Here is a 26,099-nt window from a genome sequence, read left to right on the forward strand (position 1 = left end):
GTGCAGATACTTATACCCAACCAATGGACAGAAGCCAGAGATCCCTGTGGTTGAATTAAGGAAAAGCTGGAAGAAGATAAGGAGGAGGGCAACCCAATAACAAGGCCAGCAGTGTCAACTTGCCTAGATCCCTGAGATCTCTCAGACACTGAGCCACCGACTGGGCAGCATATACCAGCTGATATGAGGCCCCTGACACATGTACAGCAGAGGACTGCCTGGTCTGGCTTCAGTGAGAGAAGACACACCTAACCCTTGAGAAACTTGAGGCTCCAGGGAGGTTTGGTGTGATGGAGGTGAGTGGAGTGGGGACATCCTCTCAGAGACAGGGATGAAATATGGGATGGGGAGAGGTAGGGGTGGTGGTGGCATGGAGTAGGAGGTGAGTAGCAGCAGGACTGTAAAGAAAGATTAAAGAAAAAAAACTAAAGTGAGGTCAGAGAGTCTGGGTGTATAGTCCAGTTGGAAGAGGGCATCACTGAGGCCCACTGTTCAATCGCCAGTTCCTTATAAACTGGGCCTGGTGGCACTGCTTGTAAACCCAGGACTTCAGAGGTAGAGGCAGGATGGTCAGAAATTCAAGATCAACCTTAGCTAGATACCTAGTTCAGGGCCAGATTGAATTACATAAGACCCTTCCTTTAAATAAATAAATAAATAAATAAATAAATAAATAAATAAATAAATAAGAAAGAGCGATCTGGCAAGATAGCTTAGCAGGTACAGGTGACTTCGATCTCAGAGCCTACATAGAAGGAGAGAATAGATGCCTTCCATCTTCAAGTTCACTGACCTTAATGTTCATATTTCACATAGTCAACTGCCACCCCCATTAATAGATAAATGTAAACAATTTTAAAATAAGTAGATGATAGGTAGATAGATTGATACATAGATGATAGGTAGATAGATAGATAGATTAAAATTAGATTAGATTAGATTAGATTAGATTAGATTAGATTAGATTAGATTAGATAGAACGGGATGCTTAGCATCTGAAAATCCTCCAGTGCACATAAGTGATAATACCATTCATTCACCAACAACTTATCAAGTCAAGAAACTTGTTTCTATAATTACTACTCAGACAAAAGATTCCGATTTGTGTTTCTGAATATCACAGGACCTGAAGTTCTGTGATGGCTGCTACAGATTCACTGTCCTCCTCTCAGGAAAATAAGCTCCCCTTCAAAGCACAGACCTAGAAGTGAATCCAGTCCCTTCTCTGCTTCACTCGGTGAAAGACTTCCTAAATGTTAAGAAAGAACAGCTGGGAAATAATCAAATGAGCAGAAGTGTAAAGCCCTGTGTGCACAGGTGTGGATGTGGGTGTGTCGGGGGAGGTGTTGCAGCTGGTTTGCTACCCAAACAACCTCACTGTCATCTAGCAGCTAGCCCAACATCTTTGCCCTCCCTGCTGAATGTGTGCACATGACTGCCTCTGCCCCATTTTCCTTACAGACTTCTATAGCTGTTTGTTAAAGGCAGATTGATCTTGTTTATCCATTATGCACATATGGGCTTCAGCTCACTTACATTTTAGCATCATCTCAGAAGTATAGTAAATACATCCCATTTCTTTTTTCTTTTTTTTTTTTTATGCAAACTGAAGAGGTTTATTTTCCGGTGTGTCAGGGTTGACCATCAATCAGCCCATTGTGGCAAGACACTAGAAGGTGACCCCAAATGCTATAACAAGCAGTTTTTATACTTTTTAGGGGTACAGGTTACATCCACAAGGTGACAGTTTAAACTTATTGGCTAAGCATATTGACCTTTGACTCTATTGGCTAGCAAGCATGGGCAGATGATGACATGCACTCGTACTCTGCCTGGGACCAGAGGGTCAGGTGACTGTCAGTCAGTACATTCAGTGGTTTCCCAAGAATGTTTCTGCTCCTCTCGAGAACTTTGGGTGAAGAATGGAACTAGGCCTACCCTTGACCAGAAGCGGGTGGGTGTAAAGCTGGAAAAAGCCCCTAGAGTCCTTCATGAACATAGATAGGTAAAAACCATAGAGTAAGAGGAAGTGAGGAGGACTGATAAAGAGATACACAGGAAATAGAAGGGAGGGACATTAGGATGTTTGAGAGAATGTGGAGAGGACAGCCTGCTTTCCTTTGGGGAAATACATCCCATTTCTAAAATCAAATATACCTGCCTCTACTGCTCGTTGGTTGTTTATTGTTTTCTTTTTCTTACTCAGTGTGTAATGTTATCTCAGTGTCACTGTAAGTATTAAGAGATATCACATAGAGAACACTTACCATAATTTAGCGCGTATAACTAGTTTCGGTTATTGGTTATTGTATGAGTAGACATCATTTTGTAATAATTACTGTTACTATGCCAAGTTATAACCTCTTGAAATGGTCTCTCCTTTCACTCTATGCAACATTAATATCAAAACATAATATCACAAGCAGGACACTTATTCCCAACATCCAGGTTTAACATGTCTTTGCAGGAGAGGTCACCACCATATCCAGCAAATTTTTCATCCTCCTTCTACAAAATGCCTAGTTCTTTAAACCCAAGATTTGGGGTTTGGTTTAGGACTTTTTGTTGTTTTGTGGCATTGTTTCTTATAGCCCAGGCTGAGCTCCATTGCCCTGTAGCTGAGAATGACCTTGACTTCTTTTTTGTTCTTTTTTTTTTTTTTTTTTTTTTTGGAGCTGGGGACCGAACCCAGGGCCTTGTGCTTCCTAGGCAAGCGCCCTACCACTGGGCTAAATCCCCAACCCCGACCTTGACTTCTTGACCTCCCGTCTCCACCTCTTAAGTTTTGCCAGTACACCAGCTTTACTATACCTGGTACATCAAGATTTTAATTCTTCTGTCCTATTCTGTGAATTGCTTCAAAGTTTCTAAGATGAAATATCATGTACTTATAAAAGGGATATAGCAGATTTTAAACTTCCTTTTCTAGACAATAACTTGAAATCAGTGGTTCTGTTTGAGTTTTTCAAAAGGCTGTGGAAGAGAAAGAAGGCAAGAAAGTCATTCCCTAGGATGCTTCTAGAATTAATTTTAAAGAGAATAAGATCCTCTCTGCTAAGGAGAACCAAGCATTAAGAGGTACCTACAGCATTCTGGACAAGTATAGTAGCAAAGTCAAATATGATCAGCCTTCAAGTGATAAACTGCTTATCTTCTTTTTTAAAGTAATCTAAAGAAAATTGCCTAGGCTCTAATTCACTAGAGAAGATTTTGTATTTGCAGCCAACCATCATTCTAGTACCACATACATATGCTTCCCTAATTCCTGCCTTCCCTTAATCTTCTATGTAAATTTGGGCAAATGTCATTTCTTCTCTGTATTTTAATTCCTATTCCATGAAATAATCATAATACTAAGTCCTACTGTGAATCACATAATAAGAAACATTCTGACAGGAACAAAGGAGATAAGTCACAAGAAATAGCTGGGTGTGGAAGTGAACAGCTGTAAATCCTGGCACACGGGAGGCTGAAGAAGGAAGATCAAGAGTTAGAGGGCCAGCCTGGGCTAGAGAGCAAGGCCCTATCTCAAAACAACAAAGGAAAGGTTAAAGTGATTTGAAGTTTCAAGACTGAAGTACTAAAACTCTTCCAGGTAGGATGACCTGATGCTTTCTGTGCCTCTCCAATAACGCATGCCTATTCCCTCCCTTTTCCAAGGCACCCTACCTTCAGGAGTTGAAGCTCAGTAGCAAATGATTTGAGCATCTGTAGCTCTGACTATTTAAAGGTCAAGCTGGTTGTAGACATGACTATACCATTTGTTGGCTGAATGTTTTCTTCTCTTACATCAATACCTATAATTGTTTATCAGTAATATTTTACTGATTATTTGGAAATTTTACATAATGCACCCTGATCATTCTTACTTCCTACTACTCCCAGGTCCAGGTCTACCCTACTCTTGTGTCCCCCCCAAAAAATATTTTTAAAAAAGTTCATTTTGGTTGGGGATTTAGCTCAGCGCAAGGCCCTGGGTTCGGTCCCCAGCTCCGAAAAAAAAAAAAGTTCATTTTGTGTTATCCATATAGTCACTAAAGCATGGTCAAACTCCCAGTAATCAGTCCCTTAAAGAAAAGTGAATCCTTCCCAAGCCCCAGCCTCTCTAATAGCTCTCTGTTGTGAAAAGCTACACTTTATCCTTATCACAATTTTTAAGAATTTTCTTTGTTGGGGGATAGTTTTGTGCACTGTGTATTCAGATACCTAGAGATCTGGTTGCATATTGGCATTGTCAAGCATCTCCTGTCTCAACTTTGTTTAAAAAATGTTTCCAAAACCTCTGACTGGTTACTAAAGAGCTGGTCAATATCTAGGCAGGGGAGGAAGAGGGAGAACCTTTGATCCAGGGAGAGAGGAGATTTGCCATGAGCAATTCCCTGTGAGAGAGTTGCAAGAGAGCCACCATTAGGACATGGATGGAGCCGGGCTAGACTAAAATGGCAGGTAATGGAGCATGTGTCTGGGCAGTAGGCAGCACAGTCAGGTTAGAGTAAATATGAACTCTGCCCAGCTATAATTCAAGAAGCTTTTTAATAAATATACCATGTATCTGTATTATATTTGAGGGTAGTAGAGGGAGTCTTATAATTTTATGTTTGGCATCCATCCAAGTCCAACACAAAAGTAGGCACAGAATCCAAACTTAGAAAGATTCAGGTATTAGAGAGGTCTCAGGTAGAAGGTGTTAACAAGCACTTTCCTGGAAACAGGCAGCTTCTTTAGAGCCCCTGTTATGCAATAAGGCCAGTGGCAGACTGCCAGATAATAGTGAGGGGGCCTGTGAGCAGCCACTGCTTGGTGGAGACACAAAGGTGAAGCTTTGTGGAGCTGCAGCCTGTGGAGAAAACAGCCCAAAGACCACAGCTATGGGAGAGCCACTACAGGTTCTCTTGAGCTTGGCACTACAGCCTAGACATAGCATTTTAAGACTGAGTGAGGCAGTATTCCATTGTGTAAATACGCCACACTTTTTTTAATCCATTCTTCAGTTGAAAGATACTGAGTTTGTTTCCAGTTTCTGGCTACTACGAATAAACCTACTATGAACATAATTATGGGATGGTGACACGTATTTTGGATATATGCCCAGGAGTGGTATAGTTGGATCTAGAAATAGAAATATTCCCAACTCCCAAATTAATTTCCACACATGTGCACTCCCACTAGAAGTGGAGGAGTGTTCATAAGGACACCATGATTTTCTCAGGCAAATATATGGAACTAGAAAGTATCATCTGAATGAGGTAACCCAAACTCAAAAGGACATGCATGGTATATACTCACTTATAAGTAGATATTATCCATCAAGTACAGGATAACCTTGCTAAAATCCACAGACCCAAAGAAACCAGATAACAACCCCCCTTGTTAAAACCAAATCCATCCAAGAGAGGATTGTTGAATCTTTGCAGAAGGGGAAAGAAAATAGATATCGCAGGTCAATAGAAAAAGGGAACTGGGTTGAAGTTTGGATGGGGAGAGGATTGGGGTAGGGGGCAGAGATCAAATGTAAGGAAAGCAGGAGAGAGAGATGGGAGATTAGCAGGGGAGGGGTGCAGGGAAAGGCAGTTTCTAGGGTGTGCCAGAGACCTGGGATGGGGAGAGAGCCCAGAGGGTCTATGGAGGCGATGCCAGCTGAGACTCCTAGAAGTGGGAGAATATAGATCCTGAAATGGCTACTTCCTGTAGCCAAGCAGGACTCCCAGTGGAGGTAAAAGGAAAGCAACTCACCCACAAAATCTTTGATCCAAAATGTGTCCTGCCTACAAGAAGTGCAGGGACAAAGATAGAGCAGAGATGAAGGGGATGGCCACTCAATGACTGCCCCAATTGAGATCATTGCATGGGCAAGAACCAATCCATGACACTATTAATGATATTCTTTTATGCTGGTAGACAGGATTCTAGTGTAACTATCTTCTAAGAGGTTCCACCCTGCAGCTAATGGAGACAGATACAGAGACTCACACCCAAACATTAGATTGAGCTCAGAGAATCATATAGAAGAGTTGGGGGAAGGATAGAGCAACTGGAAGAGGACAAGGACTCTACAAGTAGACTGGCAGAGTTACCTAACCAGGACTCTTAAGGGCTCCCCGAGACTGAACCACCAATCAAAGAGCCCTAACATGGGCTGGACCTAGTCCCCTGCCCATATGTAGCAGATGGGTCACTTATCTTTATTTGGGTACCCCAACAACAGGAGTTGGGGCTGTCCTAAATCTATTACATTCCTGCCTGTTCCCCTAACAGAGCCACCTTATCTGGGCTCAGAGGGAGAGGAAGCATCTAGTCCTGCAATGACTTGGTGTGCTGGAGGAAGGGAGTGGTATGATACATAGAGGGGGACTCCCCTTCTCAAAGGAGAAAGAGAGAGAGGAATAGGGTGAGGATCTGCTGAAGGGAATGCTGGGAGGAGAGGAAAGGCTGATATTAAATAATATAACTAGGATTTAATATTTTAGTCTTTTTTCTTCTCTAAGTCTGATTTATTCTGATCTTTCTTAAAGAGAATATTTACAACAACTACTATTATTGCTGGACAGCAATGATTATGCTGTCATTAAAACAAAATTATATGGCTCCCAATGCCCCTTTCTACAGTGTTTTCCATTTTTTTTCTTTTTTTTTTTTCAGAGCTGGGGACCGAACCCAGGGCCTTGTGCTTGCTAGGCAAGCACTCTACCACTGAGCTAAATCCCCAACCCCTGTAAAATAATATAGTACTCAGCATCAAGGGTTTCTCCCAAGGGGAGACTGCCAGCTGATGGAGGGAGAAAAGAGCTGAGACTTTGAGAGGCCATATGCTTGTCTCCTTTAGGCATAGCTCATGCTACAGCCTAAGGGGAAAAATCTCCCCAGTATTGTGGGAAGGAGCAGAGAACCAGGAACCAAGTGACATTTGAGGTTGGCAAAAGCCAGGCAGCTCATGCTGCTCCCACAGAAGCTCTTTCAGGGGGTGTAACCAGCAGGGGCATGTCTCCAGGCAAGCGTCAAGCATCTGGTGAAACACATATCCCAGCTAATGATGCAAATGGGAGACCTGGCAGACTCCAGCTACAGGCACAAGGATATGGTGGAAGCACATCTTCTCTGTGAGCTGAAGGGCTGAGGTGGAGCAAATCACAGGGGAATGCAGAATCCACACGAAACCAGAAGAATTCTGAACACAGATGAACTTCTGATCGAGTATAACTGTTTGAATTTTTGATTAAATGCTAAAAACAGAAAGAGAATGGGTCTAAAACATCATAGTCAGATAGAAATACTTCGAAATTAATAAAATGAAAATACACAAAGAGAAAGAGCAATAAGAGAGGAACAAATGCACATAGAAAATAAAGTCTCAGTGGGTGGGGTAGGGACATCCTCGTGGACACAGGGGTGAGGGGAGGCAGGAAGGTGGTGTGGGATGTGGAACAGGCGGAAGGTGGACCAGGAGGGGAATAAAATCTGGAGCGCAAAAATAAATAATTTTTTAAAAGAAGATAAAGTCTCTAAAAAAGGGAAAGAAAAATAGGTAGAAGTGTTATTAAAAGATGTATAAAAGCTAGAGAAAGTAAAGAAAACAATTCATAGAAATACTGAATTTAAATATTAAATAGAAAGTCTCCAAAGAGAGGATTGAGAAAGAAAAATAAGAAAAAATGTTCTATAAAGTCTCTGAAGCAAAGAGAGAATTAGAGAGATTTAAAAAGAAAATATTTTTCATATTAAAAAATGGAAGGGGTTGGGGATTTAGCTCAGTGGTAGAGCGCTTGCCTAGCAAGCACAAGGCCCTGGGTTCAGTCCCCAGCTCTGAAAAAAAAAGAAAAAAAATGGAAAACACTGTAGAAAGGGGCATTTGGGAGCCATACAATTTTGTTTTAATGACAGCATAATCATTGCTGTCCAGCAATAATAGTAGTTGTTGTAAATATTCTCTTTAAGAAAGATCAGAATAAAGCAGACTTAGAGAAGAAAAAAGACTAAAATATTAAATCCTAGATTGGTGGCTGTAGAATAGAGTTTAGAGGATTATTTAAATTAGATTACAGTATCTTCAGAAGAATCTAATCGGGAACCTACAATGACAACAAAAGAGGTACTTCTAGATGAGAAAAATCCATAAAGACTTGAGAAATTATAATGGTAACCCATAGAGACATAATATATAATTCTGAATATAGAAGACAGATTCTGTTTAAAGATGCTGCCTTACTACAGTGTCACACAATAGATTGCGTGTTTCACTTTGTAGAGTTTGAAATTTTAAAATATATATACATGTTGATATAGCATACTATTGATACATTCAAAATTCCAGTGGGATTCTGCCTTAAGTGCTGCAAAAGATGATTCTGAGATTGCACATTTATTAATGCTGATGGCTATCTCAGAAATGCCTTTGCAGATTGGAGCTGATGATGCTCTGGCATCTGCATCCAGGAAAGTACAACAATTTTTTAACATTATGGCATAGAAAGTATTGCAGATATATGTCACGATCCTACAAGTCAAGCAACTGTAGAGAGATCTAACAGGACTTTAAAGAGAATACCCATAGAACAGAAAGGGGATATGGGATCTCCCAGAGATTGATTAAATAATGCTCTATCGACTTCAATATTTAAATGTGAATAAGATGGCTAACACAGCTGCTGAAAAACGCTGGATCTTAAGGACTTCTGAATTGGATCACCATGCAATTGTTTTAACTTCAGATTGTAAGGAAGGATTTGATGCGTTGAAGTTTTGTCCTTGTTTCAACCTAAGAAGAGCTATGGATTCCATCAAAATTAATAAAGATTAGATTTGACACGGGATACCTCCTGAAAATCTTGGCTGCAGACATTAAGGAAAAAAGAACAACAACAAAACTGGTAACATGTCTGCTGATCCCTCTACATGGGAACAGCTGTGAGACCCGCTGACATGTGAAGATGTCTCCAGCCATGACTTGACCTAAGCATAGCCAATAAATCTTGTTGGCTACAGGAGTCCTCATGACTTATCATGCCATTCTTTCGAACACCATAGATAAAATTTATATTACAGTTTGGTTATACAGTCCAATCTACCTTACAAAACAGAATAGATGCCTTACCTGGTCAAAGAGCAAAGAATCATCTTTAGCTGAATCATGTACCTTGTACCTTCCATTACATGTGTTAATGCAAAAAAAAAAAATCTACATTGTCACTGAAAGTAAAAGAACCAGACACCAAAGAAGATAAGGCAGGTAACCCAGATGATCCAACCTCACAAACGGCCCCAATAACTGTTCCTTGAGAACGTGCATCCAGAACAATTTCAAGATGGCTAGCTAAGATGGTCCAGACTTACAGACTGTTCTGCCAGGACTTCAGTTAAGCCCTATACTTTCACATCGCACAGAAACTGGACAACAAATGATACAGCTAGCTTCCTTAGAACTCGGGTGTTATCCCAATTTTCTTAGGGCCCCAAAAAGAGAACATTGCCCCAAGACAGCAGGACTCAAAGAGACCAACACACCATTCCCCAAAAGCAGGGTGGGTGGGTGGGTTTTGGTCATTCAGTGGGTGTTAGATGTTTGCTGTTGTTTAAAAGTAATTGGTTAAAAGTTGTTAATGGTCTTGTTTAAGGAGGAAACAAAGTATAGGAGGTTAGATTCAGGGATTTCTCTTTTTCTTTCCTCCTCTCTCTAATGTTAGGGCAAAAGCTGGAAGAAGGGATTAAAAAAGGGAGTGTGTATAGGAATAAGATAAAATGGTAGGCTATTGGATCTTTTATATTTTATAAAAAAGGAAGAGAGTCAGGAGTATGTTTCGTAGAGGCAGGTATGGGTATGGTAAGAGGGGTGCCTTGGCTGGCCCATGCTAAGGCATCCCTTCCCTGCAGAACTACCAGCCATATGACCAGAGTTTATTTAGAGAGCGGGTGGGGAGTTTGTAAGGGAATAGAGACAGAAGGAGGGAGGAAAGAGAAAAGGAGAGGGGGCAGGCCAGGAACATGTGGAAGGAAGAGGGGAAACAGAGAGAGGAAGAAAGGGGTCAGGAAGAGAAGGGGCAGAAAGAGTAAAGGCTAGGAGCCAGAGAACAGTCCCTTTTATAGTAAGCCAGGAATAACTGGCTGTTGCTAGGTAACTGTGGGGCAGAGCCTAAAAGGAACACTAACAGAACCTACTTTTAAAATGAAGAACATCAATAAGCCAAACATTTATATGTTGGTATGGAATTTTGTATATTGATACAAATATAATATTTTTGCCACGACATACTGTATTATGTTTCAACTCTATACACAGGTATTGTACCTATGCAACTCATTTTTAAAATGTAACATGAAGCTCTAGTCCTTGAAAGCTGCCATTACAAACTGCTTAGGATAATTAATAAATGCAAGTTAATAGTCAATCAAACTTGTTGTGTTGGGTACTAGTTTAGTTAATTACAGAAATAAGCTTTATTTAGCTTCCTGTGAGTATTTTCAAAGTTGAACAGACAGTAGAAAGCTAGAAAGAAGCATTTGTCTATTCAGATACTTGCCCTCAGATATTCAGATGGTCTTCAAAACCTCAGTGATCTCAGAATATGGCATTTGAAGATATTATATTAATAAAAGGCTTTCATGATGGTGAGACATCAGCTCCTGGCAGCACCCCAACTCTACTTCAAAGAAGATGATGAGCATTGAAGAACCTCCTTTTGGAGTTTGCTTCAAATGTGGCCAGCTAACTGCAGGGCAAGAAACTGTTCTTGCCTCAACTGCAGAGAGCATGCTGTTCACGCTATGGACAAACAAGACACAGAGGAAGTCGACTGCCACACTTTGGAAGAACAAAGTAGGCAAGTTCTTCATAATTCCTGCTTCACAGAAAAGAAAATCTTTCATATACTGAGCCAGAAAGCCAAATAAGATACCAAAGAAGAGGTAGTCAGCAACCTCTAGCATTTCTGTAATTTTGGAAACTGCTTTCTCTGCATTTCCTATTTACTGAGGTAATATTTGTCTTTCTCGGGTCTCTGATGGGGTTGAAGACTAGGTAGTTATAGTCTAGCAATTTAACTTAAGTTTAGCTTTTAAACAAAAAACATGTTTTAAAGTTTAAAAGTATATTCATACATTAAATGCACACTATGATAGAAAATTATTTATATACAGAAATTTGCACTGACTGAGATAGAATAGGTAATAGAGTACTTTCCCTAAGGTGGCCAAATATAAGTGGACTTGACTTATGGATGCAATTTTTACCTGATAGTTTTCATAATTGTTCTTACTGTATATTACTTACTAATATAAAAAAGGAGACTTTATTGGACAAAAGGTGGAGTTCGGGAATAGGTTTCTGCACTGTGTCTTCAGATGCCGGTTACTGTGCCCAAGTATCTAGTTGCAGTCCAAATGTTGGCACTGTCAAGCATCTGCTGTCTCAATGTTGTGTAAAAATTGTTTTCCATCACCTCTGATTGGGTAGTAAAGATCTGATCAGCCAATAGCTGAGCAGGAGAGGATGAGGTGTGACTTCTGATCCCAGTGAGAGGGTCTCAGATAAGAACCAGGAAGAGAAGAGATTCACTGTAAGAGTTGGCCATGAGAGCTTCAGCAGAGAGGCACCATGAGGACATGGGTGGAGCAGAAACAGCCTGGGCAAGACTAAGATGGCAGGTAATGGGGCACATGGCTGGTTAGCAGGCAGTGTAGCTGGGTTAGAATAGATGTGAACTGTGCAGTGTAGTTGGGTTAGAATAGATGTGGACTCTGCCAAGTTATAATGCAAGACACCTTATAATAACTATACCAGGTCTCCATATCATAATTCGAATGCAATGGAGGGTATAAAACAGCCCCATATTTTATATCTCTTTGAGGGCTTCCCATCTAAGTTGTTACTTTTTTGGTGGGGGTGCTGTCACAGAGTGTCACAGAGCATTTTATGTCTCTGTTTTTCAACTGTGAATCATCAATACCACTACAGAAGAAGCTGTCTTGTCCTTCGCAGTCAGCGGAGCACATTCATGGACTGCCACATGGTACCTGGTAACAGCACGGACCACAGACATCCACCTGGCTTCCATTGTCAGCCCATTCCATGGACTTCAACATAGGCACCAGCACTAACATGTACACACACACACACACACACACACACACACACACACACACACACTTAAAACTTTAAGTCTTCTTGAAAAGGTACCTTCATATTAGACCAAGACCTGTTTCCTGCCTCACTTCTAGAAGAATGCTACACAGAAGTATGCGTCTAGTCATTATTTGCATTAAGCAACAAAACTCATGAACTGAGTTCACCATCTCTTCACACACATTTGGACTTCACAGGACCCAGGTACAGCTCCAAAGAGTATCTCTAACCTGTAATCCCAGCATTTGAGAGACTGAGCCAGGAGGATTGAAGAGGTTTAGAGGTCGGTCTTTGCTCCAAAGCCAGACTCAAGTGGGACACTCTGACTCAACAACAAAAACAGGCAAACAAAACATATTAGACCAGGAAACTACTTGCATCACTATATTGTACCCCAGGCTCTCCCCCTATCAGGAGAGCAGAGTTCACACAATCGACCTCTGCCCCACTCTGTGGCTCCTTCACTGACTCTCAGCCTGAGCTTTCTTGATTCTGGTTTTCTCTCCCTGTTGCCTAGTGCTATTGACTGTATTTATGGTGCAGAACATGAACAACCTACTCACATATGCCCTACATATAGTCAATCATGTAATTCTCCCAGATGGAAAGTCTGTGGCCAAAGTCTATGTTCTTGCTTTTACCCTATACTGTACTATCTCTTTAAAGTTTTTCTTTCTTTCATTCTTCCAGTTTTCTCTCTCTCTCTCTCTCTCTCTCTCTCAACTTTCCTACCTTTGTCTCTTCTTTCCTTCTTTACTTTGCAAATGTAGGATTACCTTTAATGTTGCTTTTTAAATTGTGGGTCATACAATTTGGCATTTCAAAATTTAAAAAGTTGTTTTTAGTACATTCATAACGTTACACAACTGCCATCACTCCATTACTTAAATATATGTCATTGGGCTGAAGAGGTGGTTCAATGGTTAGGAGCACTTGATGTTTCAGAGGATCCAGGTTTGATTCCTGATGGCTCACAATCATCTATAACTCCAGTTCCAAGGGATCAGACATCTCTCTCTGGCCTCCCTGAGCACCAGGCACACGTGGTGTACACATACATATGTGCAGGCAAAACACCATGCACATGAAAATAAATGAACATTTTTAAAAGAAAATATTTTTTAAGAAAATGTTTCTAAAACCTCCTGACATGAAACTCTTAATCAGTAGCAGTGACTTCCCAGTGTGCCCGCTCCCTAACCCAGGGCACTCACTAGCCATTTTCTGTCTAAGTCTATTATCCCGTCCTGAGCATTTCATATTAATTGACTAATGAAGTATATGGCCTTCTGTGTCTGCATCCCTTCACTTAGTGTAAAGTTTTCTAGCCATGAGTCATTGCTTCATCACTTTTTGAGGCTGAACCACTGGATTATATGAATATATTTTACTTTAAATACCATTTACCATAGTAATTTCCAGCTTCCACGTCTTTAATGTTATTATGGATGGTGGCATACAAAATATCTTAAATCTTTTCAAATGGTTTACTGAGGTAAGACTTACTTAACATAAACTTAATCATTTTTCTTTTGTTTCTTCCCTTTTTTTTTGAGAAATCTACCTGTCTCTGTCTGTCTCCAGCTTGTTTGTCTTTGGCATGTTGTTTCTTGATTTTGTAACTTGTGTGTATATGTATGTGTCCATTTGTACGTGTGCCACAGACAAATTAAGGAACCCATTCTCTCCTTCCACTTTCAGTTCCCAGGACCTAACTGAGGTCATCAGGTGTGCAGAGCAGCAACTTCCCATCTCACCAGGCTGTGGTCATTTTAAAGTACATGATTCAGTGGTATTTAGTGTGTTTATTTGAGTACCTAGCAATTCTCTCTAGTGTCAAAACATTGTTACTACCCAAAAGAAAGTTCTATGTTCCTCACATCTTTCAGGACCAAGAAAAGGTATCGTTTTTAAAGAATTTTAACAATCCAACACAACATTCATGACAGTTTCAGGTGGCTCTGTTACATAAATACTTTGTAATTCACAGGGGTGGACTGGGAGACTACCAGGTGCCTTTAGAAACTCCTGGTGTTTGTTTTGTATTTTGTACATGGCCTAAAAGAGTTAACAAGCTAATGCTTTCCCCACTGCACAAAGGACAGTTACTGTGCTGGCATTAATTTTCTAAATGATTGAAGCTGTCTAGAGTGCCGTGCTGACTTCTTCACTCTCAACTTTCTCAAGCCAACTTAGAATGGAGACATGCACAGAAGACTCTTTTTTTCCTACTAAAGTAGAAGACATAAACCTTCGCATGTTTTAGAGCTCATTAGTTCAGTGTTCGTGTATCAAGCAATACTGCACGCACACTGGCACACATGCAAAACCTCCCTTGCGTCATCATGCTTCAAGTGCAACATTAAAATCCTGAGAGTTGCTTTTTCATAAAACTCAGATTTCCCCACCTAATCTGTAACCCTGACATGTAAAAAAAAATATTATTTATGTGTGTATGTGAGTACACTGTAGCTGTCTTCAGACACACCAGAAAAGAGCATGAGATTCCATTACAGATGGTTGTGAGCCACCATATGGTTCCTGGGAATTGAACTCAGGACCTTTGGAAGAACAGCCAGTGCTCTTAACTACTGAGCCCTCTCTCCCACCCAATTTTTTTGTTTGTTTTCTACTTAAGGAAGCATCTTCCTCCCCAGGTCACAATGAGCCATAGACTGTTCCCATATCTCAGTTGTTCATTTAGTGTTTTACCTAGTGGAAAAACTGCGGGGTGGAGGAGGGGGCCTCCAGAAGTCAAAGGTTTTTGCCAATAAATTGGGTCATTCTGGTCAAACTTAGTCATTTTCTTCATCTCTCTTTCTTAGTATGGAAATGAAGAAGAAGAAGAAGAAGAAGAAGAAGAAGAAGAAGAAGAAGGAGGAGGAGGAGGAGGAGGAGGAGGAGGAGGAGGAGGAGGAGGAGGAGGAGGAGAAGGAGGAGGAGAAGGAGGAGGAGAAGAAGAAGAAGAAGAAGAAGAAGAAGAAGAAGAAGAAGAAGAAGAAGAAGAAGAAGAAGAAGAAGAAGAAGAAGAAGAAGACGAAGAAGAAGACGAAGAAGAAGACGAAGAAGAAGACGAAGAAGAAGACGAAGAAGAAGACGAAGAAGAAGACGAAGAAGAAGACGAAGAAGACGACGAAGAAGACGACGAAGAAGACGACGAAGAAGACGACGAAGAAGACGACGAAGAAGACGACGAAGAAGACGACGAAGAAGACGACGAAGAAGACGACGAAGAAGACGACGAAGAAGACGAAGAAGAAGACGAAGAAGAAGACGAAGAAGAAGACGAAGAAGAAGACGAAGAAGAAGAAGAAGAAGAAGAAGAAGAAGAAAAAGAAGAAGAAGAAAAAGAAGAAGAAGAAGAAAAAGAAGAAGAAGAAGAAGACGAAGACAGTCTCAGAGCTCTTAAAGTTTTCCCTGAAGCTCCTCCAAAGTCAGACACTGATGTCATTTCCTAAAGATCTTAAAGCAATGTCTAATAGAGGTGGTCACAATCACAGTGGTTTTTAGTAAATTTTATTTTGTTATACAATTCATGATTTCCAAACCAACTTCAACAGGAAGTTTTGATAGTTTTAATGTTACAAGGCTTTGTTACTTTTTTTGTTTTCTTTGTTTTTTGCATGTCTATGTGTCTATGTGAGAAAGAGTGTGTGTGTGTGTGTGTGTGTGTGTGTGTGTGTGTGTGTGTGTGTGTGTGTGTAAAACATTCTGTCCTGTAGGGAAGCTCAGGAAGTAAGCAACTGAAAGTCTTCAGGAAATTCCTGATGCTGACCAGGTTGAATAGACTGTTCCCTCCCCAAGATTACACAGTCAAGACTGTTCAGAGATACTTTCAGACAAGCTGAAACTACTTAAATGAAGTTAAGAGCAACTGGGCTGCCTATAAGAGGCTTGGGCCAACTGAACTGCCTAGAAAGGACACTCTTTAACCTGTTGAGCTATCTGAAGACTCTGAAGTATGATCCAGATTTCCAGATTTTGTCAGATGTCACCCATGCTGGGGAGTGCTTTGGTAATGCAGCTGTCTGAGTAATTTTTGCTTTCTTTCTTCCCCAAGTTGCTGTTGGCCATGGTGTTTATCACAGCAGTAGATACCATAAGGGCAAGTGAGATGGCTCAACCTGTAAAGGTCCTTGCTGCCATGCCTGAGGAAGTGGATTCAAACCCCGGGATCTACATTCAGGAAGAAGAGAAATCACAGCAACAAGTTGTCTCTGACTTCTGTCCTACACATGTGTGCTGTAGCACTCAGGCCCACACGAATATGCAAAATAAATAAAGTATAATTTAAAAAGAGAAACCCTAAGAAGGAAACGAATGAGGACAGATAATCATACTTTGATGTGTACGAAAATGTCATTTTGAATATTGTTGCTTTGCATGTAAACCAAAAAATTAAGAAATAAGTTCATATGTGATTTTCTGAGGCAACAGAAATTCTGTCTCTTGAAGAACCCATGTACAACCAAGCTAACCATCAGGGCCTCCTAGAGTCAGTCCAGAATGCTAAGTCAAGCACTGTGGTCTGCAATAGGGCCACTGGTCCCTCTACCACTGCTGGACAGATAGAAACAAAAGCACCATGTATAGTTCTGTTGGTATTTGAACCAAGCTCACTTTTGCTGACAGCTCTGGGATGATCTTACTTCCTTTCATTGCCAGGAGGACATCCAAAGAATTCATGTTCCTAACTTTTATCTCCATACTGACTTTTATTAATCTATCCTCCAGCAGAACCCGCTGCTTCCTTGAAACCCAAAATATGTGTCACACAATTTCTATTACTCTCTCCCTCCAGTCTGTTAGGATTTAGGGTACTTTTTTAATTTTTTTTTTGGCAGTGCTAAAAATCAAGCCTCAGGCTTTATCCATGTCAGGCAAGTTCTCCAGCACTGAGTCCACAAAACTGTAGCTCCCATATCACTGCTAAACCATTTACTCCTGCATGACAATATACAGAGTGCATTATCATCAGCTCTATCCAAGCCATCAAAGAATTTCCCTTTTGTAAGGGATTTACGCCACGCTATCACCCACAGCCTATCACCAGTTATGGCTCTGCAGATACCATCTGGTGTTCATTGCCCTCCCAGTTGTACATAATCTAAACTCCTGCTTTCACTTTCAACTGAGGCTGCCTTGTTTCCTACTCATTACTAGTGCAGGGGATTGAAAATCCCTTCTTTTCATTTTGGTCCAAGAAAGAGGAGCAGTTAGTGAGTTGATGAAAGATGGAGTGCACACAGATGGCTGAAAATACTATTTGGGTTATCTGCATTCCTCTCACAAAGTCTTACATTGTTGAGGTGCTAAGTTTTCCTTCATTCTTTGTTTTTAAATACATATTATTTATAAGTACACTGTAGCTGTCTTCAGACACACCAGAAGAGGGTATCAGATCTCATGATAGATGGTTTCAAGCTATCATGTGGTTGCTGGGATTTGAACTCAGGACCTCTGAGAGAACAGTCAGTGCTCTTAACCACTGAGCCATCTCTCCAGCCCCCATCCTTCATTCTTATAGTAGAAAATCAGGTCAGAACACCTCACTGCTGTTATACTAAAAATATAATACACATGAAAACTATGCTATAGGTGTTAAGTTTTAAAATGTCTTGCTTGAGGCTGGAGAGATGGCTCGGCAGTTAAGAGCATTGGCTGCTCATCTAAAGGATACCAAAAGATCAGGATTCAATTCATAGAACTCACAGTGCAGCTCACATTACTCCATTCAGGATCCGACATCGTCATACAAACATACAGATTAAACACCAACGCAAGTCAAAAACACCCTTGTCTGAAGCCAGGAAAAAAAAAAAAAGGATAGATCTAACCTAATGGCATGTAATATCTTGATTCTGGGTGTATTACTACATCATCCTCAGTTTGGATTATGAGTGAGAAAAGGATGAAACTGAGGTTATGTGGGGTCAAGAAGAGCAGAAAGTTCCCAATTATGCAAAATGCTGAGGCAGAAGGACAGCAATTGCAACAATCAGTTGCTTTTTTTTTTTTTTTTTTTTTTTTTTTGGTCAAGCAGCTGCGGAGCTTCATGACACTCAAGGTTTCCAGTGGGTATGGCTGTACCCATGTGCTGTCATGGTATCTTCTGCTACCAAGCCTCAGGATGGACAGGCTTCTGAACCCCAACCCTGCACACAGATAGGATTTGCTACTAACCAGTATCCTGATTGCTAAGACTATAAGAATATTCCAGCACTCTGTTCTTTTCTTCTACCAGAACTGGTTCATATCAAGATGTCAGCTTCAAGGAACCTTGAAGGTATGACACTGAGGCCTTGAGGGAAATTCAAAGGGCAAGAAGCCAGAAAGGCCCAACCAAATTCCAATCACATGATCTGAATTTGTGGAAAGTGACTACAAATCAGATAGAAGAACAAATGCTCAGGTTGGATTTTCAGCATCCCTTTAGCCTTCCAATCAATCACAAAGTACTTCTGCTCCTCATACTGACAAATCCTGCTGCTGTACTCACCAACTGATTAGAAGCAGCACTAACGTCAGGACCAAGATTAACAAAGACTCATACAGCATTTAGGTGAGAGTCAGCAGAAGTCAATCCAACAAACCTGACCTGATCCCAAGCCTGTGTGTGTGCACATGTGTGTGTGTGCACGTCTGTGTGTGTGCACATCTGTGTGTGTGTGTGTGTGTGTGTTTTGTGTTGCTTGTACTTAAGTGGATGAGTCCAATGCTGAGGTCAGCAAGTGTCCTCTTTTATCACTGTCAACAAGGAGACACACTTCTGCTGGTGTCCTTGAGGCTGTTTCCAGAAAAGTTTAACTGAAGAGAGAAGACCCACCCTAAATGTGGGAGGCACAGTTTTATGTACTTCATCCCAGACTGAATCAAAAGGAGAAAGTCAAGCCAAGTGTTATGGTGCGACCTATAATCCCAGCATCAAGGAATTCAAGGACTGCCTCAGCTATATCCTAAGTTTGAAGCTAGCCTGAGCTACATGAGACAGGTGAGAGGGAGCACAGTTCCTCCCACCTGAAAATCTCACTTCTGCCATCAGAACCACAAACCCCCACTGCCATGTTTCATCCCACCTTGATAAACAGCATTCTCAGATCATCAAACTAAATAGTCCTTCTGCCCTTAATTTGCTTGTTGAGTCTTTAGTCATAGCTGCAACTCAGCTGGTGCAATGGGAAGGGAGCTGGTGCAATAAGAGGAGGCTGCTACCTTGAGTTGGTAGAGGATAGGCACACTCAGGAAAGAGGCTACATTATTCTAAAGTAAGTGTCCCAGACAATACATTAACCTATCTTCTTGTTATTATTCTAGGTAGAGAACTCAAAGAAATTCTTAGAAGCTCAAGACAAAAAGGTTCCAGTCTTTAAACCCGGAAGTATCCTTAGGGACATCTATATCTATATCCACCTTTTCTTTCTAAGAAGAAGAAGAAAAAATATATATATATATAGAGAGAGAGAGAGAGAGATTCAGAGACAGAGAGCTATGTGCTTTGTTTTTCCTTTGGTCATGGAGTGACAGCACTTAAAACAATTCTCAGACTCAGGCATGGTGACTCATATTTGAATTCTAGCGCTTGGGGAAGTGGAGGAAGGAGAACCAGACATTCAAGGTCATCTTTTCCCACACAGTGAATTTCAAAACAGTCAGAGATATGTGACACCCTGTCTTAAAACAAATAATGACAAAAAACCAGTAACAACAGCCAGAGAGAAAAATCCCCACAACAATAACAACACTAATAATAATATACAAAGGTAAATCAATTCAGGACCTGGACTCAAGACAGGCCTCTCAGTGGTCTCAGCTTCCGGCAGCTTTACCTTCAGGGAATTCATTTCTTCTCTCGTTTTCCCCATTCGGAAACTGTGTCCAAGGCATGCTCTAACGAACAGAGAGCATTCGATTCGGCACCCACACCACAAGCCCACACTTAATCCAAGTTTCCTATTATTATCTGTTCTCTTCCACCCACATCCATTTCCTGCAGGGCATCACAGTCCGACTCTGCACCCTACATCAGCACAGACAGATATAGATACAGAGAGCGTGTGGGAACCAAGACCAGCTAAACTTGCACTGCTGAGGATGGATCTGAAGTGATGAGAGCACAGGAACAAAGGAAATGTACGTGAGCACAAAGATGCAGGTTCTGGGTTATCCTTTTCATGAATGTATCCCCAGAGCAGAGGCTTACTGAGTAGGTCAATTTGTCTATGAATATACCTGTGTCTGCAAGTCATCCTTATAAGAAATTAGCTATAGAAATTGATTGAGCACATCAAACTGCAATGATAACCATGAAAAAACTGTGCTTGTTTTCACTTATTATATATATATATATATAATATATTATATATGGACAAATGGATAGATAGATGATAGATAGATAGATAGATAGATAGATAGATAGATAGATAGATGGATGATGTCTGTGCATAAATACATGCATATACCACAGTTCATTGTGTATATCTCAGAGGACTTGCTTCTCTCCTTCCACTTTTAATGGATTTGGGGGTTCATCTTAGGTTGTTGGGCTATGTAACAAGTATCTTACTAATCCATTTCACCATCCCAAGGAGTTTCTTTAAACAGTTTTGTACAGAAACTATCATGGTACCCAATTGCTGCTGGTGAACACACATTTTTTTTTCATTCTATCTTTGAGCAAGCTGGTGTGTTTCTCTATAAAAAGTATTTAAACTACCTTGCTATACATAGCAAGCAAAACATTGACCTCTGAGTAAAAAGTGGATACTAACAGTGACTCTCAAAGTCGAGGCATGAAAATAGAAGGTTCAAGACCTGACTGAAGCACAGAGTCAGTTCAGAGCCAGGTTGGACAACCACAACCCTGTTGAAAAGTAGAAAACAAAAAATGGCTAAGATTGGGCTGAAGAGATGGCTCAGTGGTTAAGAGGGCTCACTGCTTTTGGAGAGGACACCAGTTCAGTTCCCAACACCTGACTCCAGTGGTCCACAGATGCCCCCAACTCCATTTCTGCAGGATCAATGCCTCTTGGCTGCACTTATGTGGAATGGTGTATGTGTCTACATATATACAACTAACACAGACACAAACATAATGTAAAAGTTAGTAAAAGAAAAGATGTGTATGGGGGAAGAGAGAGAGAGAGAGAGAGAGAGAGAGAGAGAGAGAGAGAGAGAGATCTGAGGATATAGTGGTAACAGGACCCTGAGTTCACTCTCCAACAATGAGAAGAAAAAAAAGATGAAACATTACTCCCTCTTCCCACAATGTCCAAATCTCTGGAACCTATTAATAGGTTGATTTTATTAGTATTAAAATTAACATTGCAGATGGTGCAGATGGGATTAATCAAATAAAGAGAAAGAGTGAGTCTGGTGTGTCACAAATACCCTTAAATGGTCAAGAAGGGGACAAAGCATCAGTGTGAAGGACTGAAAAAAATAAATAAACCCAGGCAGTGTGGGGTATGAAGGTGGACAAAAGGGCATCGACTCAGAAATATGCCAGAGACTCTAGAAACAAGCAAAACAGGGAACTGATTTTCCTTTAGAGTCTCCAGGAAAAGAGAAACAGATCATCCTGCTCTTATTTGACTGTGTTTTATGCCACCAGTTTTGGTTATATATATATATATATATATGTACATATATACATATATATATATATATAGTGTGTGTGTGTATGTGTATGTGTGTGTGTGTTCATTGGTTACAGCAGCTGCAGCACAGGTGAGAGCTCGTGGTGTAACAGAAGAGAAGTGTAAAATCACAGACCGTGCAACTTCAGAACATGTTGAGAGCACAGGGAGTGGTGCAGAAGGTGGGAAGAGGACTCAGCAGGAGACAAGAGGTCCTGACTATTGTCAGGGGTTAAATTGTGACTCCCCCCCTGCCTCCATGCGTATTTGATATTGCACCTTCTATGCCCACATTTGACATTTAGAGACAGAATCTTTTAAAAGGTAAATAGGATTGTTCTAAGCCTAATATAACTGCTCTACTTACAAAAAAAAAAAATGAAAGGCAAAGGCAGACAAATGTAGGGGGCAGAGGCATTATATTTTTGGTTGTGAGCCTAGCCTTGAATGGCTGAGCCATCTCTCCAGCCCATGGGGGGAGGCATTACAATATAAAGACAGCCATCTATCAAACCCAGTAAAAGGCCCAGAATAAACCCTTCCCATGGAGCGCAGGAGCAACAGTCCTGAAGACATATGTACTTAGCACTTGCCGTTTCTACAACTTGAAACTAAAGGTTTGGTTGTGCAAACCCTGATTGATCCTACTCTTAAGTGCCAATAATGAAGCAAGGGGGTGGGGAGTAGATTATAATTTGAAATAGCACAAATACTTTGGGATGACTCAGAAAAAGGATCAGTCTCTAGGGGCTGTGAGTGGAAAAGCTGAATGTGACAAGGTGATAAATCAGGCAGTTAGCAAAGTCCAGTGACCACCCAGGTCCACCACAGTAAACCAGCAGCCCCTGGCTTTTTTTTTCTACATCCACTGATGGCTTTTAGTAAGCAATGGGGGGAAGGCATAGCCTCATACACAGAAGAAACTCACATGGGAGAAGACTCTTTACAGAAGGAAGTAATACAGGAAAGAGAGGAGAGAGAGAGACAGAATGAGAGAGAGAGAGAGAGAGAGAGGTGGGGGAGGGGAAGAGAAGAGAAAAGAAGAGAAAAGAGAAGGACTGAGGAACTGAAAGAAAAAAGAGAAGAATAAAAAGACGATAGATTTGGCTCAAAAAAGGACAACATGTAATTTTGAAATATAAGATAATACAAATATTATCTCATTTAGAATAGAGAATCCGCAGCCTTGTACGGTAACTGGAACCAGAATGCCTAATTACCAGGCTGAGTGTACTAAACCCAAGGTACCCATTTGAGGGGCTACAGACCCCCAGTTAAGTAATGGGCCCTCATTCTTTATATACTCTCTAGGTTCTGGATGTTCCTTCTCCAAGAATCTCATCTTCTGTTCTCCTTGCCAAAAATGACGTTTTCATGTAATAAAAAAGACAGAAATCAAAAGCCACAAGACACTTGCTCCAAAGAAATAAAGATCATGCACCTCGGTTCTCATACAGCCAGCCAGCCTGGCCATTCCACCCCTAGTCTTTCCATTCTTCTCCCCAAACTTCAAACCACCTAGATTCACCCCTGTGGCTCACCCTCCCTCTGACCTAAGAAGCAGGCTGGTACCTTGTTCCTCCTCAGGTCACTCTGGTTTCAGGTGGAGCTGGCCATTCAGGGGACTGGAAGAGGCAGGTGAGGCACAGCAAGGTGTGCCAGCCTCAGGGAAAGGCTTTAGGCTTTCCAGTCTCAGCTTCGCCTAGTGGGGCGTGGCTGCCCTCAGAGGATGAAGTTGGGGCGGGCGCCCCACAAAGGGAAATCTGCGGGCGCTGAGGTTTCCGGAACTCACCACATAGCAGCCAGCAGGAAACCTCGTCCGAAACTGTAAAACTTGGACTTGTTGCCAAGCGACGCGCTCATTTTCGATTGCGATTGCCAGGTGAATGAACTGTGCAAAAGTCTCTTCAGGGCAGCTCGGAGCCATGGTGCAGGCCAACAGCGCCACCGTCTGGTAGACCCTGTATCAGCCGTTTTCCTGGGAATTCGAAATTGTCAAAACTCCAGGCACAGTATACTACAAAGACAAAAGAACCACCAACACAACACGGAGAAACCTAAGAGTAATAAATGCAAAATAAAGTCCTAGAAGTACGTCATCAAATATTTAGTACAAAGCTTGCTTTAGAAACATGTTCTGGAGCCTCCTTTCTCCTGGGGAAAGGTGTGTGGGGAAGGGGAGGTATCATACACTCCTTTGTCTAAGCCCTCTTGATGTACAATTGAACCTTAGATGGGAATTATAATTCAAGTGGTAGAGTTGTTTCATCAAAAGGACATTTTTAAAACCTAAAAAGTGTTTAATCCCGAGACACACTGCTATGAAACCGTTTCAAAGACATTTAACATGAAGTGAGTCAAGCGATTCTTCTCACTTTATCTGGAAGCACGGAGACCTCAAAGAGAAGATAACGCCTTGACATGTCAGAAGCTTTCCATGAACGGCTTCCCCGGCAATAAGAGATCAGCAGAGACGCTCTGATGGAGCTGTGGTCAGATCCGGAATCACTGCAGTGGTGCCTGGCACCTTAAGCAATTTCCCAGGATACTGAGGAAACTGAAGCCAGGTAATGAAACTGTGGGACCCAGATAGGAGTAGATATGTTGGTAGTTTATGAGTCTCTTACCATACTGAGGATTCTTGGGGTCATAAAGGAAAAATTTTGTAAGGGGAAAAAAAACAGGTATTGTATGATCAGCTGAAGAAACAAGGAAGTAAATGTGGGCTGTTGCCCTTAGCGTGACCTTGTGTTAACACTGGTTTGGTGTAGCCCAGAGAGTGTTGGTCATGAGTAAACGTCCACATGTGATTTATGTTAGCTTTAAATTCTGGTAGCTCAGGTCATATGTTAGTTTTCTATTGCCGATTTAACAAATTACACAAATGCAGTTGCTTGGCTAACACAGATAATGTCCCGCAGCTCTGCCTGCTGGAAGCTCGACAAAGGTCCCCTTGTACTAAAATGACTGTATATATTCCTCTATGGAATGTATATGGAGAATCTTGGGAAAGATTGGTTTCCATGGTTTTCCAACATCTAAGACGTTTCCCAGACTCCTTGGTTTGGTCCAAACTCCTGCCTACCATCGTCATTATCCACAGTGGGGCACCATTGCTGGATTAGCTTCAACTCTGTTTGGGCTTTCTCAGAGCTGAGGACTTGCTACCAGACAGATTAACTCGATAACTTTTCCTTCCACCTTCAAAGCTAGCAAGGCACTGACAGGTGGAGCCCTTTCACCTTTTTCAGTCATAGATCAAATCCAGGAGCTCACTTAGACTAGGAAGTCCTTTACCACTCAGCTGCACCCGAATCCTAGTTTATTTTTGGGAGAGGTTTGTTGGGTAACCTAGGAGTTAGGAAACTGGAAAGGATCTGATGATTTTTTTTTAATTTCCTCTGACTCTGTAGTTATGTCTCCCTTTACATTTCTGATTTTGTCAATTTGGACACACAATCTGTGTCCTCTCATTAGTCTGCTAAGGGTTTATCTATTTTGTTGATTTTCTCAAAGAACCAGCTTTTGGTTCTGTTGATTCTTTTGTATAGTCCTTTTTCTTTCTACTTGGTTGATTTCAGCTCTGAGTTTGATTATTTCCTGCCTTCTACTCCTCCTGGGTGTATTTACTTCTTTTTGTTCTAGAGGTTTTAGGTGTGCTGTCAAGCTGCTGGTGTATGCTCTCTCCTGTTTCTTTCTGCAGACACTCAGAGCTATGAGTTTTCCTCTTAGCACAGCTTTCTTTTTGTCCCATAAGTTTGCGTATCTTGTACCCTCATTTTCATTAAATTCTAAGAAGTCTTTAATTTCTTTCTTTATTTCTTCCTTAAAATCATCAGATCCTACTACAAAAGCCTATATTCAACAAAACTTGGAAAGCTGGAGGAAATGGAAAATTTCCTAGACAGATACCAGGTACCAAAGTTAAATCAGGAACAGATAAACCATTTAAAAAACCCCATAACTCCTAAAAAAATAGAAGCAGTCACTAAAAGTCTCCTAACCAAAAAGAGCCAAGGTCCAGATGGGTTCAGTGCAGAATTCTATCAGGCCTTCAAAGAAAACCTCATACCAGTACTATCCAAACAATTCCACAAAATTGAAACAGATGGAGTGCTACCGAATTCCTTCTATGAAGCCACAATAACTCTTATACCTAAACCTTACAGAGACACAACAAAGAAAGAGAACTTCAGACCAATTTCCGTTATGAATATCAACGCAAAAATAATAAAATTCTTGCAAACTGAATCCAAGAGCACATCAAAAAAATCACCATCATGATCAAGTAGGCTTCATCCCAGGCCTGCAGGGATGGTTTAATACACGGAAAACCATCAACGTAATCCACT

The 26,099-nt window shown here is 41.1% G+C and overlaps 2 protein-coding genes across 12 annotated transcripts in view; one reads left to right on the forward strand and one right to left on the reverse strand.

Annotated features, from left to right (window-relative positions):
- The window catches only part of Styk1 (serine/threonine/tyrosine kinase 1), a 48,976-nt gene extending 25,299 nt beyond the window's left edge, over positions 1 to 23,677 (reverse strand). Inside the window, exons 1-2 of one of the 11 annotated variants that reach the window (XM_087658934.1) lie at positions 23,320 to 23,574; positions 19,890 to 19,999 (exon numbers count right to left, since the gene is read on the reverse strand). The gene's annotated coding sequence lies outside the window, so the exon portion shown is untranslated. Of the gene's footprint in view, positions 1 to 19,889; positions 20,000 to 23,319 lie in introns of all 11 variants that reach the window. The other 10 variants (XM_087658941.1, XM_087658933.1, XM_087658935.1 and 7 more) reach the window with 10 other exon arrangements.
- LOC147995097 (uncharacterized) lies at positions 159 to 15,653 on the forward strand. The gene is made up of 2 exons (XM_087659607.1): positions 159 to 296; positions 14,938 to 15,653. Exons 1-2 carry the CDS (start codon positions 291 to 293, stop codon positions 15,568 to 15,570), a joined length of 639 nt encoding a protein of 212 aa, XP_087515733.1. The 5' UTR covers positions 159 to 290; the 3' UTR covers positions 15,571 to 15,653.
- Positions 23,678 to 26,099: the final 2,422 nt, after the last annotated feature.

Source organism: Rattus norvegicus, chromosome 4 (genome assembly GCF_021556685.1).
Source record: "Rattus norvegicus strain SHRSP/BbbUtx chromosome 4, alternate assembly SHRSP_T2T, whole genome shotgun sequence".
NCBI classification, from domain to species: Eukaryota; Metazoa; Chordata; class Mammalia; order Rodentia; family Muridae; genus Rattus; species Rattus norvegicus.